The sequence below is a fragment of the Cheilinus undulatus genome, linkage group 13, assembly GCF_018320785.1.
Source record: "Cheilinus undulatus linkage group 13, ASM1832078v1, whole genome shotgun sequence".
NCBI lineage: Eukaryota > Metazoa > Chordata > Actinopteri > Labriformes > Labridae > Cheilinus > Cheilinus undulatus.
Window position 1 is genome coordinate 3,220,478 of NC_054877.1, and position 18,132 is coordinate 3,238,609.

Below are 18,132 nucleotides of genomic sequence, written 5' to 3' on the forward strand. Positions count from 1 at the left end.
AGAGGGCTACTTACTACATAAATGAATTAAGAAGATATTTGTTTCATTGTTAAGCATATACCACAGCTTAACTTTACAATGGACCATGATTTTCCCCCTAATGGGCGGCCTTGTCTCCACATGACTATTCTTGAATGTTCATGGCTGTGTTCAGCCACCTCCAGGTACAGTGGGGGTCCCCGGTCTATGGAACAACTATAGACAACTATGTCTTAATGAATTAACTTCAAAATGTATTAACACACACACACACACAAATACATAAATATATATATATATACATATATACATATACATATATATATATATGTATATGTATATATCAGCAATGAAATGAATTGTTCACCTTTTGGTTTACTGACCTTTCTCAAAATGAGTTTTATGAAATCAGTGTAATGTTCCTTTAACCTTTTTAAGTTTTCCTTTTCACTGAGTGTGAGTTCCTTAACTCTTAATGTTTACCTTAGATAAAAAACTGAACACCTTTAAGATTAATATTGACCTAAGAATATTACTGAACACCTTAAAGAGCTCTTGTAGGAATTTTAATGGTAATTAACCTTGTGGGCCACACACACTCACACACAAGCCGGCAATAAGAAAATAAACCAGTAAAAAGAAAACAGGTTGCAGGCCTGGTTGAAGATGGCGAGCGTTGCGGCCGTATGTAGCTGAATCTGATTGACTTTAGCTTGTAGAAACACAGGTAGGTACTCCTATCAGCGATGAAACCGCTGTTATCTTTGAACAAACAGACCCTAAAAACTCTGGATCAGAAGAGGATGAAATGGCACCATTGTAAAGTTAACAGAAGTATAATTTATTGAGCTTTGAAGACGTCGTACATTTCTCATTCATTAAACTGACATTTAAGTGTGTGAATGATCTTTCTCCACAACTGGTCAGTGAAATCATTCAGAACTACTCCAGTAAAGGAGCCACTATAAGAGAAGCAGTCAGTGGAGACTGTAAACCTGCAGACTGTAAAACAACATTTGGTCAGTCCTCTTTCTCAGCTAAAGGCCCACAGATCTGGAATATTCTCCCATCAGAAATAAAAACCCTGACTGACTCCAGAGTGTTCAATAACACGGTAAAACAACAGCTCAAAGGAAATCTGTGAACACTGAGCTACATGTTTGATGTGTTTTACATCATCCACCATATTTCATTATACACTTCTTCTTTTTCTCTTTGTTCTTAAATACTTCACCTGTTGCTCTTAGCTGTTATTTTTAGTGTCATTAGTCTGCGTGTCTATGTCTGCCTTAGTGTTTTTAAGCCTCTGTGTGGTTGTCCATCTATGTCTGCTGTCATTGTTAGTCTTTATGTCCATTTTATTCTGTTGTATCATGGGTGTCACTCCTTAAAAGCCTAACCAGGGACAAGGACTGCAAATTAGCCATGGCTAGAAGTCTTTTATACATTGCATCTGTTGCACTGTAATTAAATACAACAATGCCTATGTACTGTCCCTGACAAATAAAATGATAAATAAATTATATCAGAGTTCATAAATTTATTCCACTACAGAAAATACCAAAGCTCTTTTTTTCTAAACTTTGGATCTCCAAAGTCCTGAGATCTCAAGTTCCTGCTTTAGTTCATGTCTTTATAGAAGTAAAGCTTTGAGTATCAGAGTCAGAGGGCAGAGTCATTTCATGCAACAGGAGGTAATAATTCATCATAGAATAAAAACAGGTTGATTCTTGTTCAGTGAAATAAAAACAATTTCAGAGACATTCCTACAGTGACTGGAGGATACGGCGTGGTTGAACCGGTTTGTAAAGGCACACCTGTATGCTGTTGTTGATTTCATCGACGTGAGTCAGAACAACTCAGCAGGTGTGTTAGGTTACAGTTGTATGACACTGTCAACATCTCTTGGTTAGGTCAGGGTCCATCTAACCACAGATTGATTCTTTGATGTGAGTGAGAACACCTCTGTTGAGTTTGTCGGGGCATGGCCTGATGATCCAGTGGGATCTTCTATAAGGTAAGAAATCTTCATTTTATTTTTTTAGATAATATTTTCCATGTCACTGTAAGGTAAAAATGACTGATTAAAGTTTCTTTTACTCTTTATAAAATGGTAGACAACATCGAGAGAATGAAATGTTAAAATGCTGATAAATCTCAGACTTGTTTCCTTCAATTACAATGATTTTACAATCAATCACTGTTTTTGTCTCTTATTTTTTATGCTAAACATGAACATAGGACCAAACTCTTTGTGACTATGAAGTGAACTTATATATTCAGTGAAGATTTAGTGAGAGCACAAGAGGCAAAAATGGAGGGAAAAAAAAGTGATGAAAAGAGGTTAAAATGTTGTGAAAACTGGTAAAAATGGGCAAATAGGGTAAAAAGTGCACAAAATTGATGAAAAGTGGAATAATTTGCAGGAAAAGTGGTTAAAGAGGTGAACAAGTGGCACAAATAAATAACTTCAGTATCAGACCCAACATCTGTGGGCCGCCCTGGTCATGTGTCATTGTTAAATTCACACTGCGGTGTGAAAGGAAGTCCAGAACTTTTCTAAAGATTTTGGAGATATGGGGGTACTTGTCCTGTCAAAGTTTTGAGGTCATGGGAGGTCTGGTACACTTCAGTCTTTTGATGTCAGATTCTTGTGACAGTAGTTCTTGTAGGTGTTCTGTGGTACGGGTCATCCGAGGCGACCCGGATGATGTCTTGAAGCCCCTTGTCATCAACGAGGTCCATGGTCTGCAGTCTCTGGTGACCCATTAGTGATTAATTAATGTTGTCTAGTGGGGACAAATCCAGGTCTGCTGGACTGCATAGTTAGTCCTGTGTTGTTGTTAGTGTCTTTGCTGACATTAGCACATTAGCAACTTTAGCTATCAGGGCTTACCTGTGTTGTTGTTAGCGTCTTTGCTAGCATTAGCAAAGATGCGTTTTGCCCGAAGATGGTACTTCAGACTCGTCGTGCTTTGGCAAGCTTACTTGGGGCCCTAATCAAATTGTGATTGGGGACCCCCTAACTGATGATCACTGTTACTGATGCAGTCAACTCTAGATAATCTGCACATAAACCACTGATCTAAACCCCAGTGGAGAAAAATGAGGTAACAGACCTTGAGATTTTGTTCCTTTTATTTCAAACCACATTATAGATACTGAGAGAAATTTAACATATAACATCATTACATTACATTACTTTAGTGAAGGCTGAAGTGATTTGTCTCAGTTGATTCTTTAAATGAGTTAAACTAGACTCATGTATTTGACCAGTGTGTATGAACTGTCTCTTTAGTCCACTGATGATCATCTCTGTACATAATGGTAGTGACTATTAGAGTCACACTCTGGACCCACTGGCATGTATGCAGTAACCTGAGCTGTGAGCTGGACTGTTGTGGATCTGAAAAGGACTGTGGTTCTCTCTGGGAGATCAGGAAGTCCTCCACTCCTCTGTCACTGCTGGGATATTCTGGGTTTTACCTTTCTGCACACAGATGAAGAGAGTTTCCTGTCTCCCCTCTCTGTTCTGGACTGTTAGGAGAAGGACTTGTTGGAGCCCCTGAAGGTCCTGAAGTCTGTAGGAGTGGACATTTGTGAAGGAGATGGACTTCTTCCTCTTTTTCTTATCAGTCAGTAATTCTTTTGGAGACCCTCCTCATCAGCAGCATCCAAACTAAAAAATAAAATTAATGTTTTTAATGTGTTAATGGGAATAGCTAACATTTATGTACAAAACACAGAAATCAGGGCTGGAAAGTAACTAATTACATTTACTCAGGTTATTGTAATTGAGTACCCAGACAGCAAGCAGTTATTGAAACTCTACTGAACCAATGTTATTTTTTCAACATTAAGTCATTGAATCAACATTGAAATATGATGTTGATTCTACATCATGTCACACCATTTTTTAATATTGAAACAACATTGAAATTCTGAACATAGAACAACAGAATTTCAATGGTATTTCAATTATCAGGAATATTGAAACAACGTTTACTGCTGAACTCCGCTTCATGAAGGCTTCTGGCTGACAGCTGGAGAGACTTTCTAAAAAATCTGGCCTCACCGTCCATCTGGAGGCCTATAAAGAGCATGTGCGCTCCTACAAAGAAGCTCTCTCCAGAGCAAAGTCCAGCTACTACTCATCCCTCATCAGTGACCAGCAAAACCATCCCCGGATGCTCTTCTCCACAATAAATCGCCTTCTCCGCCCCACTGACAACCTTCATTTCCCAGCCAACGTCGACCGCTGCACTGGGCACCTGCAGTTTTTCCAGGATAAAGTTGCCTCCATCCAGCAGCAACTTTCATCTGGACCTCCACCTCAGGATTTCACTTCACATCAGGACACCGCTCCTCCGCCTCACTGCCGTCTTTCCTGCTTCACACCCGTGGACACTCTCCAAGTGGCTGAATGGGTCAAGAAGGCCAAGGCATCCACCTGCTCCCTCGACCCCATGCCCACACCACTGGTGAAAGCATCTCTGTCTGTTCTGTGCCCCATCATGGTAGACATCATCAATACCTCATTATCATCTGGAATTGTCCCCTCATCCTTCAAAACTGCCTCAGTAACCCCCATCATCAAGAAGCCTGGGTCAGACCCGGAGGACCTCTCCAACTATCGACCGATCTCCAACCTTCCCTTCATCAGCAAAATTCTCGAAAAAGCAGTCGCTGCCCAACTCCAGCAACACATGTCCAACCATGAGCTCCATGAACCTCTTCAATCAGGATTTCACACTCACCACAGCACTGAGACCGCCCTTATCAAAATAACCAATGACCTCCTCACAGCTGCAGATTCTGGACACATCAGCCTCCTCATTCTCCTTGACCTAACCGCTGCCTTCGACACAATATCCCACACCATCCTCCTTGACCGCCTGTCTCACCATCTTGGCATCACTGGTACAGCTCTCTCCTGGTTTCACTCATATCTCTCACAAAGAAAACAGTTTGTTACCATCAGCACCTCTCACTCATCCCCCACCCCAGTTAACCAAGGCGTGCCTCAAGGCTCTGTTCTTGGACCTCTCCTTTTAACCATCTACATGCTTCCCCTTGGACAGATTATTCACAAACACGGTCTCAGCTTTCACTCTTATGCAGATGACACCCAACTCTATCTCAGCACCAAACCATCCACTCAGCTCCCTCCCCACTCCCTGGTAAACTGCCTCCACGACATCAAAGCCTGGATGACCTCTAACCAACTCAAACTCAACAGCAATAAAACAGAGCTCATGGTGGTGGCCCCCAAAGCGCTGCTGCAGAAGGTTGGAGATCTCATGCTTGATGTGGACAGGACCTCCATCTGTCCATCCTCCGAGGTCCGAAACCTGGGCGTCATCCTGGACTCCACCCTCTCTTTCCAGTCCCACATAAAGTCTGTCACCAAATCTGCCTTCTATCATCTCAAGAACATCTCCAGACTCCGACCATCACTCCCTGATTCTGTGGCTGAAACACTCATTCATGCTTTCATAACCTCCTGCCTGGACTACTGTAATGGAGTCCTGTCTGGAGTTCCCAGCAAAACCCTGGACAGGCTTCAGTACGTCCAAAACTCTGCAGCTAGAGTTCTCACCCACACTAGACCCTGGCAACACATCACTCCAACCCTCATCCACCTCCACTGGCTCCCTATCAAGTCCCGTATCAACTACAAAGTCCTCCTCCTCACATACAAATCTCTCCATGCTCTGGCTCCCCAGTACCTTTCTGATCACCGGCCTACTTTCCATGCCCAAAACCAAACTCCGAACCTATGGAGACAGAGCCTTCAGTGCTGCAGCCCCCACCCTCTGGAACACTCTTCCTGCAGACATTCGTAGCGCTCCATCTCTGGACATTTTCAAAAAACGTCTCAAGGACCACCTGTTCACCACAGCCTACAGTCTTCACTAAACCACCCCTTACACTCATCCCACCCCTCACATAGTTTGTCCATGTCTATGTGTTCCTGTAAAGCGTCCTTGGGTTTCTTGAAAGGCGCTATATAAATTCAAGATATTATTATTATTAACGTGGACATTTCTACTCAACTATAAATCAAGGTGTTTTCAATTCAATTTCAACTGTAATAAGCTGAATATCCAGGCCTAAAAACCCTGCTTTATCTACAGCCAGGGTGTGAAAAAGTGATGAAAACCTTTTAGGGTTGGCAAAAAAATGACTACACCTGATGACTTTAAAGTACATATAAACACATTTTTATTAGAATATAACAGCATTTGATAACACATTTACATTTACATTTACTAACACATTTACATTTACATTTACTAACACATTTACATTTACATTTAATAACACATTTACATTTACATTTACTAACACATTTACATTTACATTTAATAACACATTTACATTTACATTTAATAACACATTTACATTTACATTTACTAACACATTTACATTTACATTTAATAACACATTTACATTTACATTTACTAACACATTTACATTTACATTTAATAACACATTTACATTTACATTTACTAACACATTTACATTTACATTTACTAACATTTACATTTACATTTAATAACACATTTACATTTACATTTACTAACACATTTACATTTACATTTAATAACACATTTACATTTAATAACACATTTACATTTAATAACACATTTACATTTACATTTACTAACACATTTACATTTATATTTAATAACACATTTACATTTAATAACACATTTACATTTACATTTAATAACACATTTACATTTACATTTACTAACACATTTACATTTACATTTAATAACACATTTACATTTACATTTACTAACACATTTACATTTACATTTAATAACACATTTACATTTACATTTACTAACACATTTACATTTACATTTAATAACACATTTACATTTAATAACACATTTACATTTACATTTAATAACACATTTACATTTACATTTACTAACACATTTACATTTACATTTACTAACATTTACATTTACATTTAATAACACATTTACATTTACATTTAATAACACATTTACATTTACATTTAATAACACATTTACATTTACATTTAATAACACATTTACATTTACATTTACTAACACATTTACATTTACATTTACTAACATTTACATTTACATTTAATAACACATTTACATTTACATTTAATAACACATTTACATTTACATTTAATAACACATTTACATTTACATTTACTAACACATTTACATTTACATTTAATAACACATTTACATTTAATAACACATTTACATTTACATTTAATAACACATTTACATTTACATTTACTAACACATTTACATTTACATTTACTAACACATTTACATTTACATTTAATAACACATTTACATTTAATAACACATTTACATTTACATTTAATAACACATTTACATTTAATAACACATTTACATTTAATAACACATTTACATTTACATTTAATAACACATTTACATTTACATTTACTAACACATTTACATTTATATTTAATAACACATTTACATTTAATAACACATTTACATTTACTAACACATTTACATTTACATTTACTAACACATTTACGTTTACATTTAATAACACATTTACATTTACTAACACATTTACATTTAATAACACATTTACATTTACATTTAATAACACATTTACATTTAATAACACATTTACATTTACATTTAATAACACATTTACATTTACTGACACATTTACATTTACATTTAATAACACATTTACATTTAATAACACATTTACATTTACATTTAATAACACATTTACATTTACATTTAATAACACATTTACATTTACTAACACATTTACATTTACATTTAATAACACATTTACATTTACATTTAATAACACATTTACATTTAATAACACATTTACATTTACATTTAATAACACATTTACATTTACATTTAATAACACATTTACATTTACTAACACATTTACATTTACATTTAATAACACATTTACATTTACATTTACTAACACATTTACATTTACATTTAATAATACATTTACATTTACATTTAATAACACATTTACATTTACATTTACTAACACATTTACATTTACATTTACTAACACATTTACATTTACATTTAATAACACATTTACATTTAATAACACATTTACATTAAATAACACATTTACATTTACATTTAATAATACATTTACATTTACATTTAATAACACATTTACATTTAATAACACATTTACATTTACATTTAATAACACATTTACATTTACATTTAATAACACATTTACATTTAATAACACATTTACATTTACATTTAATAACACATTTACATTTACATTTAATAACACATTTACATTTACATTTAATAACACATTTACATTTACATTTACTAACACATTTACATTTACATTTAATAACACATTTACATTTACTAACACATTTACATTTACATTTAATAACACATTTACATTTACTAACACATTTACATTTACATTTAATAACACATTTACATTTAATAACACATTTACATTTACATTTAATAACACATTTACATTTACATTTACTAACACATTTACATTTACATTTAATAACACATTTACATTTACATTTACTAACACATTTACATTTACTAACACATTTACATTTAATAACACATTTACATTTAATAACACATTTACATTTACATTTAATAACACATTTACATTTACTAACACATTTACATTTACATTTAATAACACATTTACATTTAATAACACATTTACATTTACATTTAATAACACATTTACATTTACATTTAATAACACATTTACATTTAATAACACATTTACATTTACATTTACTAACACATTTACATTTACATTTAATAACACATTTACATTTACTAACACATTTACATTTACATTTAATAACACATTTACATTTACATTTACTAACACATTTACATTTACATTTAATAACACATTTACATTTACATTTAATAACACATTTACATTTACATTTAATAACACATTTACATTTACTAACACATTTACATTTAATAACACATTTACATTTACTAACACATTTACATTTACATTTAATAACACATTTACATTTAATAACACATTTACATTTACATTTAATAACACATTTACATTTACATTTAATAACACATTTACATTTAATAACACATTTACATTTACATTTAATAACACATTTACATTTACATTTAATAACACATTTACATTTACATTTAATAACACATTTACATTTACATTTACTAACACATTTACATTTACTAACACATTTACATTTAATAACACATTTACATTTAATAACACATTTACATTTACATTTAATAACACATTTACATTTACTAACACATTTACATTTACATTTAATAACACATTTACATTTAATAACACATTTACATTTACATTTAATAACACATTTACATTTACATTTAATAACACATTTACATTTAATAACACATTTACATTTACATTTAATAACACATTTACATTTACATTTACTAACACATTTACATTTATATTTAATAACACATTTACATTTAATAACACATTTACATTTACATTTAATAATACATTTACATTTACATTTAATAACACATTTACATTTAATAACACATTTACATTTACATTTAATAACACATTTACATTTACATTTAATAACACATTTACATTTAATAACACATTTACATTTACATTTAATAACACATTTACATTTACATTTAATAACACATTTACATTTACATTTAATAACACATTTACATTTACATTTAATAACACATTTACATTTACTAACACATTTACATTTACATTTAATAACACATTTACATTTACATTTACTAACACATTTACATTTACATTTAATAACACATTTACATTTACATTTAATAACACATTTACATTTACATTTAATAACACATTTACATTTACTAACACATTTACATTTAATAACACATTTACATTTACTAACACATTTACATTTACATTTAATAACACATTTACATTTACTAACACATTTACATTTACATTTAATAACACATTTACATTTAATAACACATTTACATTTACATTTAATAACACATTTACATTTACATTTACTAACACATTTACATTTACATTTAATAACACATTTACATTTACATTTACTAACACATTTACATTTACTAACACATTTACATTTAATAACACATTTACATTTAATAACACATTTACATTTACATTTAATAACACATTTACATTTACTAACACATTTACATTTACATTTAATAACACATTTACATTTAATAACACATTTACATTTACATTTAATAATACATTTACATTTACATTTAATAACACATTTACATTTAATAACACATTTACATTTACATTTAATAACACATTTACATTTACATTTAATAACACATTTACATTTAATAACACATTTACATTTACATTTAATAACACATTTACATTTACATTTACTAACACATTTACATTTATATTTAATAACACATTTACATTTAATAACACATTTACATTTAATAACACATTTACATTTACATTTACTAACACATTTACGTTTACATTTAATAACACATTTACATTTAATAACACATTTACATTTACTAACACATTTACATTTATATTTAATAACACATTTACATTTAATAACACATTTACATTTACATTTAATAACACATTTACATTTACTGACACATTTACATTTACATTTAATAACACATTTACATTTAATAACACATTTACATTTACATTTAATAACACATTTACATTTACATTTAATAACACATTTACATTTAATAACACATTTACATTTACATTTAATAACACATTTACATTTACATTTAATAACACATTTACATTTACATTTAATAACACATTTACATTTAATAACACATTTACATTTACATTTAATAACACATTTACATTTACATTTAATAACAAATTTACATTTACATTTAATAACACCTTTACATTTAATAACACATTTACATTTACATTTAATAACACATTTACATTTAATAACACATTTACATTTACATTTAATAACACATTTACATTTACATTTAATAACACATTTACATTTACATTTACATTTAATAACACATTTACATTTACATTTAATAACACATTTACCGGTGCAGGCGTCCAGCTCCCCCTGCCCTGTCCAGTGCGTAGCGGAGCCACTTCTGAACTGCCTGGGAAAACATGAATTGGGTCACCGCGGGCCCTCCCTGCAGTACAAGAGCATCTAAATAGAAAATACAAACAAAGTGCCAAGTTACGCTTAGTTTATACTTAGTTTATACTTTTTTTATATAAAAATTTGATTCACTTCCATGAATCAAATTTTTTTTTTAAAAAGGAGGGGGCAGGAGCAGGAAACCTAGAGTGAAAATGTGACTTGTTGCAGAAAAAAAAGGGACATTTTGTGCATTTTTCTCTTTTTGCTGCTAAAATTGTAGAAAATAAGAGGTCAGTACAAGTGCTTTGGTTGTAAAAATAATATATATATAAAACACAACAAACTAATTACATTACACTATTTACAACTGATTTTACATTTGCATGCAATCTACAGTCCGTGTGTATTGTGCCAGTCATTGTAACAGTCCTTTTAGGCCACAAAACACAGTGGGATGTATATGGCGCATTTACGTCATGTAATCTAATCCAAACCCCTACATGTGATACATCGTAGGAAAGGTCATTCTATTGGCTAAACGACTAGTCAGTCAAAAAGAAGCTGGTTCACATTGGCTGAAAGTTTGGAGGGCAGGAGTCCGGGCTGGTCTTTTCTGAACTGTGGTCGCTGGTTGGACATTAGAGCCTGTGGTTTGGATATACAAATTCTGATAGGCTCAAATGAGGTGTCGATCAAACGGTCAGACCCCAGCGGCCATGCTGAGGAGAGATGTAAACAATCGGGGGGAGGAATATGCAGATATAATGAAAAAGGAGGAGGAAATTTACAGGGTGGACGTCTTTTTGCAAATGCAACTATACTTAGTCATGATTTATGGACCTTTCTTATGAGTTTTGGACAAGATGCTGAGTGTCATTGGATTTACGGATATCTTAGGAAGATTTGGAGACTATTTTTGTGGGAATATTCTGATGCAGTGGAACAGGACAGGGCTTCAAAGGTGAGTAATTCCGTTTAATTCCGTTTAATCTACTATTTAACGTGGACATCTCTTAAATTTGAAAGAATTTGACTGAAATGCTGTGTTTTTTATTAAGAGGAACGTATATCTGAGGAATATGTTCCGGTTGGACAAGCGTGGCACAACTTGTGCCTCATGTAACACTCACCCTGCCCACTCCTAAACAAAAACAGCATGTCAGAGCAGCAGCATGAAACACCGGCAAACATTAGTTCAACGCGGGGCAGTACGGGATGACATAATGTTGTTGAACCTCCAAGAAAACTGTCATGTCTGAATTAATGCAGTCTAATATGAAGCAGACAGATGGACAGTGAGGATGGAGAGAGATGAGGAGAGAAAAGTTACAGTCAGTAGTAAAACACAACGCAGCATCAAACTGCGTGGACTGTTACAGACTGTGAGAGTAAAGAAAAGTTAGGAAGCAGGTTTACTTTTAACATTTAACTTTAATGTGGCCTTCTTATTAAGTTACTATCACTGCCTGTTTGAGAGAACAGAAGGATTTCTTCATTTACATTATAAACATCAGTTAGGATGTGATTTTACACGTGGATGTGTCTTATGTTGGAAGTATCTCACTGTTACACTGGTTATAGTTATTTTATATCAGGATTATCAAAACGGTGGCTCCTGGGCCAACTGTGGCCCTTTTTCAATAAACTTAAGGTCGTTTCTATTTAATTGGTGAACATTTTATTTATTTACATAAACAGGACACTCTTTTTTTATGGTAAAATTAGTGGAAAGGTTAAAAAATGGAATTCCAAAATATTAAAACGGAATTTGGCAAAAAATAAAACGGATTTCATAGGGCCGTAAAGGGAAATTCACAGACACAGAAACAGGTAATAATAATAGGTGAGCTGTGGACAAAAACAAAAAAAAACAACAAAAAAAAATCACATTTTATCAGTGCAACAAGTCCCTGAAAACGCACCCAGATCCACATATCATACTAACTCAAGTTAGACATTATGATGTTCTAGACCTTTGGTTTAATATACTTTCTCTGACTGGACCTCCTTGAATTTTATTTGATTACCCCTGATACAGTCCATTAAATCAGCAGTACTTTTACCACTGACATTTTAATACTTTGTTTCCTGCACATTGTCCTGTTATTAAACTGTAAAAATCAGTGAATGGATATGTAGGCTAAAATTATGACATGAGGGCTTTTATTCTGAAATGTTCACCTTTCCATTGAGTCACGTGATTTTCTTTTTCTTATGTATTTCATTAAAGCAAGACAACAAAATAATGGAAATGAAAACAAAATGTGACCAACTTTTTGAGTTTCTTTCCCTGTTTATTCCATTTTCATGACTGAAACAGGAAAACGACTCATTTTTCCATTTTCTGTCAAAAATGAAAAATCAGAATAACTGGAGTTTGAGGCCAATTTCTGAAGCTGGTCTCATACAGGAAATAGAACTGCCAGAAAATACACTGACTGGATGGGCACATTGGACTTAATGATTAGGAAAGTAATGTTAGACTTCATGGCTAGGACATAATGTGCACAAATTTCAGGATGCATGAAGTAGAAGAAACTGAGACAACTTGGGTAAAAATGGGTAAAAAGTGGCAAAAATGGGTTAAGACAGTCAAAAAAGTGGCTTGAATGGTGAAAAATGGCCCAAAAAAAATTGAAGAAATGGGCAAAAAGTGGCAAAAACAGGTGAAGAGTGGCAAAAATGGCATAAGGTGGCAAAAATGTGTTTATAGAGGTGTAAAGTGGCATAACATTCCATAAATGGGAAAACAGGTGACAAAAACTGTGAGTAAAGTGTTCTGGTCTGAGTGTTTAGTTGGACCCAGAAAGCAGGAGACTACTAGACAGTTCATAAAAGGTTCGTTCATTGTCCCAGACACAGAAAAAATGTAGAAAACTAAAGAACCCCTGCAGGCTGTGGCTGCTGGAGGCTGGCTGACCGCCGTACTGGAGACCTGAGCAGAATGAGGCAGCGAGGCACCGATCTGAAAAAAAGCACATAAGAAAATATGATCAGAATGGATGGCGTGCTAACAAACACTAGAAGAAACTTCCACCTAGAAAGCTGGACTCTGGCTCTACAGAATGAGACGCAGTTATCTGGCAGAGTAGTGGAGGCTGAACCGGTCTTTCTGGAGAGGTGAGTGACATCAGGTGTGCCGCTGCACTCAGCCAGAAAGTCAGTCAGCCACGCCCCCGAGCCACAGCCTGCACTGCTGGAGAGAAACAGAAGAGACAGGAGAAAAACCAAAGACCAGCAGGAACTTTCTAGATCAGAACCAAAATACATTCACATTAAACTCAGACCAGAACTAAAAGAGACAGAAATGGACAAAAATGGACAAAAGGCAACATAAATGGACATGAAGCCAAAAAAAATCAATGAAGGGTGGCAAGAAATGAGCTAAAAGGGCAAAAATCAATAAAAAGTGGCATACTTTCTACAACAAGGGACACAAATGGGCAAAAATGGGCAAAAATAGCAACAGGCAGAAAAAATGGGCTACGAGCTGAAAAAAGATGTTCTACAAATGGGCAAAAATGACAAAAATGGTTGAAGAGTGGCAAAATGAAGTGGCAATCATGGATGAAAAAAAAGTGGTGATATAATTCCAACATCAGAACCCAAAAATAGCTCAACACACTTTTCAGCTCCAACATGAGGAAACTGTTAGCCAGGATGCTACATGCTTAGAAGTAAAGGTGCTGAATAGAACCAAAAAAGGTTCTTCAGCCTATCCTCATAGGAGAACCCTTTTTGGTGCCTATTAGAACCCTTTATAAAGGTTCCACCTGGGAACCCCTCCAAAGGGTTATACCTGGAACCATCTGTGAAAGGTTCCACCCAGAACCCTCTATGAGAGGTTCTACAAAGAACCCTGCAATGGTGTAGTGGATTCATTGATAATCCTTACTGAGGGCTCAATCCAGAACCCTTTCACCCTCTAAGAGTTTCATCTAGATCCCACACAGGGAGTTCCACTGAGAACCCTTTTATATTTCAAGGGTTTCATATAGAACCCACACAGGGACCACTTTATAAGGGTTTCACCAATAACCCTCTTGTCCTCTACTGGACCACATTGTACTCTACAGATCAGGCAAAAACATCAACTAATACACTAAACATGCATAATAACAACTTTGCAATGAACATGAACATTATTAAAAATGATACATGTTTAGTCTATTAGTTGATGTTTTTAGTGAGAAGTGTTTTTTGAAGTGTGACACCATGAGTGAGGGGACCAATGTTGCAGACCAAGATGTCTGTATCTCGCTCAGATTAGATAATAGCAGCTCATGCTTCATGTGTAAGTTGTTCAAGTCATTGTCTGGGAGCCATCTCTCATCACTGCTCGCCATAGTATGAAACTAGAACACCCACAGTATACACACTTGCACCATTGGCCTTATCTCCTAACACAGAAGAGTCCTTTCAAGGTACCACTGGATCCAGAAAGTGATCAGGATAAGCTGATTGCTCTCTCCCTGGTGGGGTGGAGACACAGTGGGGCTAATTAATGGCTTCACCATGTGAGGAAGTTATGATGGAAGCATTGTCTGCTGGTGCCAACAGATGTGACAGTCTCACCCATGGTTTCTTGAAAATTCTGAAATAGCCCCTCCCCTCAAAGAACTAAACATACTAAGTTATCTCAGCTTAAAGACCCTGTAAAGTGAAATCCAAAGTTTTTGTCTTAACACTCTAGAAATGTTGGAATCTGGTTGCTGTAAACATGTGAAAACTCTCAGATCTACATGAGACTGAATTCTGGATTTAGGCCATTTTATCTCTTTCCTGGCTTGGTTTCATGTGGGCGGGGCCAATATGTGGACTCACGATGTCATGAGCCCACAGTAGAGAATGACCCCGCCCCTCTAACGCTACAATATTGTGGAAGGAAGCAGTCACCTGGAGCAGGGACTTCTGGGTCATTTGGTGCAAAGGAATTCAGTCTTGTACTCTTGTACCGTTCTATAATGTTCATGTTTCATTGCAAAGTTATAGTTATGCGTTTTGTTTATCGGTTCATGTTTTTAGGGAAATTATTTTTCAAAGTATGACACCATGAGTGAGGGGGTTAATGCTGCAGACTACCTGTGTCCTGAGTGGGCACAGTTTCAGCTCATTTAAGACAGACATGCCCACACCATCCAGGAGCAGATTTTACTGCCTCATTTTTCATGATTTGAAGCTTGATTTTATAAACTTGGAGATGCTTTATGTGACTGAAATTTGACCCAGGGGTTCATAACACAGTGCTCTATCATACGACAAACCTAAATACAGATTTATTTGTAATTTGCAGGGTCTTTAACATGATCATTTCATCTTTCATCTGAATAGTACAAACGACTAATTTAATTTAGTAATGTCAGCGTTTTTTGACAAAACATAAAAGAATAAGTAACGACTGCTTAAAAGTTGAAGTAGAAACAAAATCTGGGTTTATAGTGTAGTCTGTACTAAACCTTGAGCACTTGTAACTTCCTTACCTAAGTACTCTACACAAAGGAATTTTTAATACTTATTCAAACTGAAGAGCAATTGTTCTTTACTTAAAAAGCCTTTTAAAGTACAATGCAAAAATCTCTATTTTATTCTACTAGGGTCATAAAGTTAAAGTTTCTTGGTTTTTTCAAGGCAATCGTTTAGCATGATTTTTTTAAGTGAGGTTAACTAATAAGATTTTACAGTGTACTTGAAGTAAACATGGGCAAGCCCAGGGGCCAACATGGAACCCATGGACAAACCCACATGGAACATGGGTGCCCACATGGACATGCTGGCTGGGATTGTATGGCATGAAATGATGGAAAAGACGTTTAAGACTGTGGCAGAACAAGACAATGAATTGATAAGGGTATTACAGATACATCTGCATTAAAAATACTATTTGAAACATGGCTAAACATTTAAATATTTGAGGGTGAGAATCTTCTAATACCCATGTTTTCAACAGCCCTCGAAGAACTCCTTCTTCCAGAAAGGGTGCCCTGTATTGAAACAGTTCTTACAGGAACCCTTAGTCTTACAAAGAACTGTTGAAGAAATCTTTTTCAAAAAAAAGGTTTTTCAGATGCAAATGGTTCTGGGTGGAACTTCTGCCCTTCAAAAAAAAACCCTTGGAACCCTTATTTCTAAGAGTGTAGCACCACTGCTACTGATCCAACACACATGAACTGATATCATCAATAAATCACAACTGGGGAGGGTCCATTATCTGGGTTTATCAGGGGCCCAGCCAAATTATGTGGGACCTGCTCGTACACACATATGACCACATTGGTACCGCCTGTGTCACGCAGGCGTCATATGTAAGAGGAGCAGTCACAGCTGATAATAAACTGAGGTCTATGACAGTGAGAGTTCTATCCATGATTAAAATGATCATTACTCAGAATTTATAAAAATGTAGAGTCTGTACTCAGAAAAGATGCTTACCGTATTTTCCGGACTATAAGTCGCACTTTTTTCATAGTTTGGCTGGTCCTGCGACTTATAGTCAGGTGCGACTTATATATCAAAATATATATAATTTATCATGTTTTTAAATGTCACTTCATACTGACCAACATGAACCAAGGAAAAAACATTACCGTCTACAGCCGCGAGGGGGCGCTCTAGGCTTGTGACAACTATATGCTGCCCCTGCGATACCGACGATGAAGAATTCAATGGATTCAGTGATGTGGAATGGGATTGGGAGCTTGGTAAACTTGCTTACTGGAAACTTGCTTATTGGACTCGCTGGCTTATTATGTTAAATTAGCCTATTCAGCCTCCCAGGTGTATTCTTTATGCTGTTGTGTAGCTGAATAACTGTTAATGTGTTACATTAACATACCGGACACCTATTCAGCCTGTTGTTTTGTGTGCTATTGTGTGGTTGAATAACTTGCCTTTCCAGATTAAGTGTCTGTTCTTGGTCTGGATTTTGTGAAATAAATTTATAAATAAATGCGACTTATAGTCCAGTGCGACTTATGTATGTTTTT

At 34.4% G+C, this 18,132-nt stretch overlaps 1 protein-coding gene across 1 annotated transcript; it reads left to right on the forward strand.

Annotated features, from left to right (window-relative positions):
• Positions 1 to 4,402: 4,402 nt before the first annotated feature.
• On the forward strand, positions 4,403 to 5,678 carry LOC121519853 (the record flags this gene model as incomplete). Its single annotated transcript, XM_041802929.1, has 3 exons — positions 4,403 to 4,460; positions 4,561 to 4,661; positions 5,040 to 5,678. Coding segments are annotated over exons 1-3 (798 nt in total), but the record flags the coding sequence as incomplete, so codon positions are not given.
• Between the last annotated feature and the right edge of the window lie 12,454 nt (positions 5,679 to 18,132).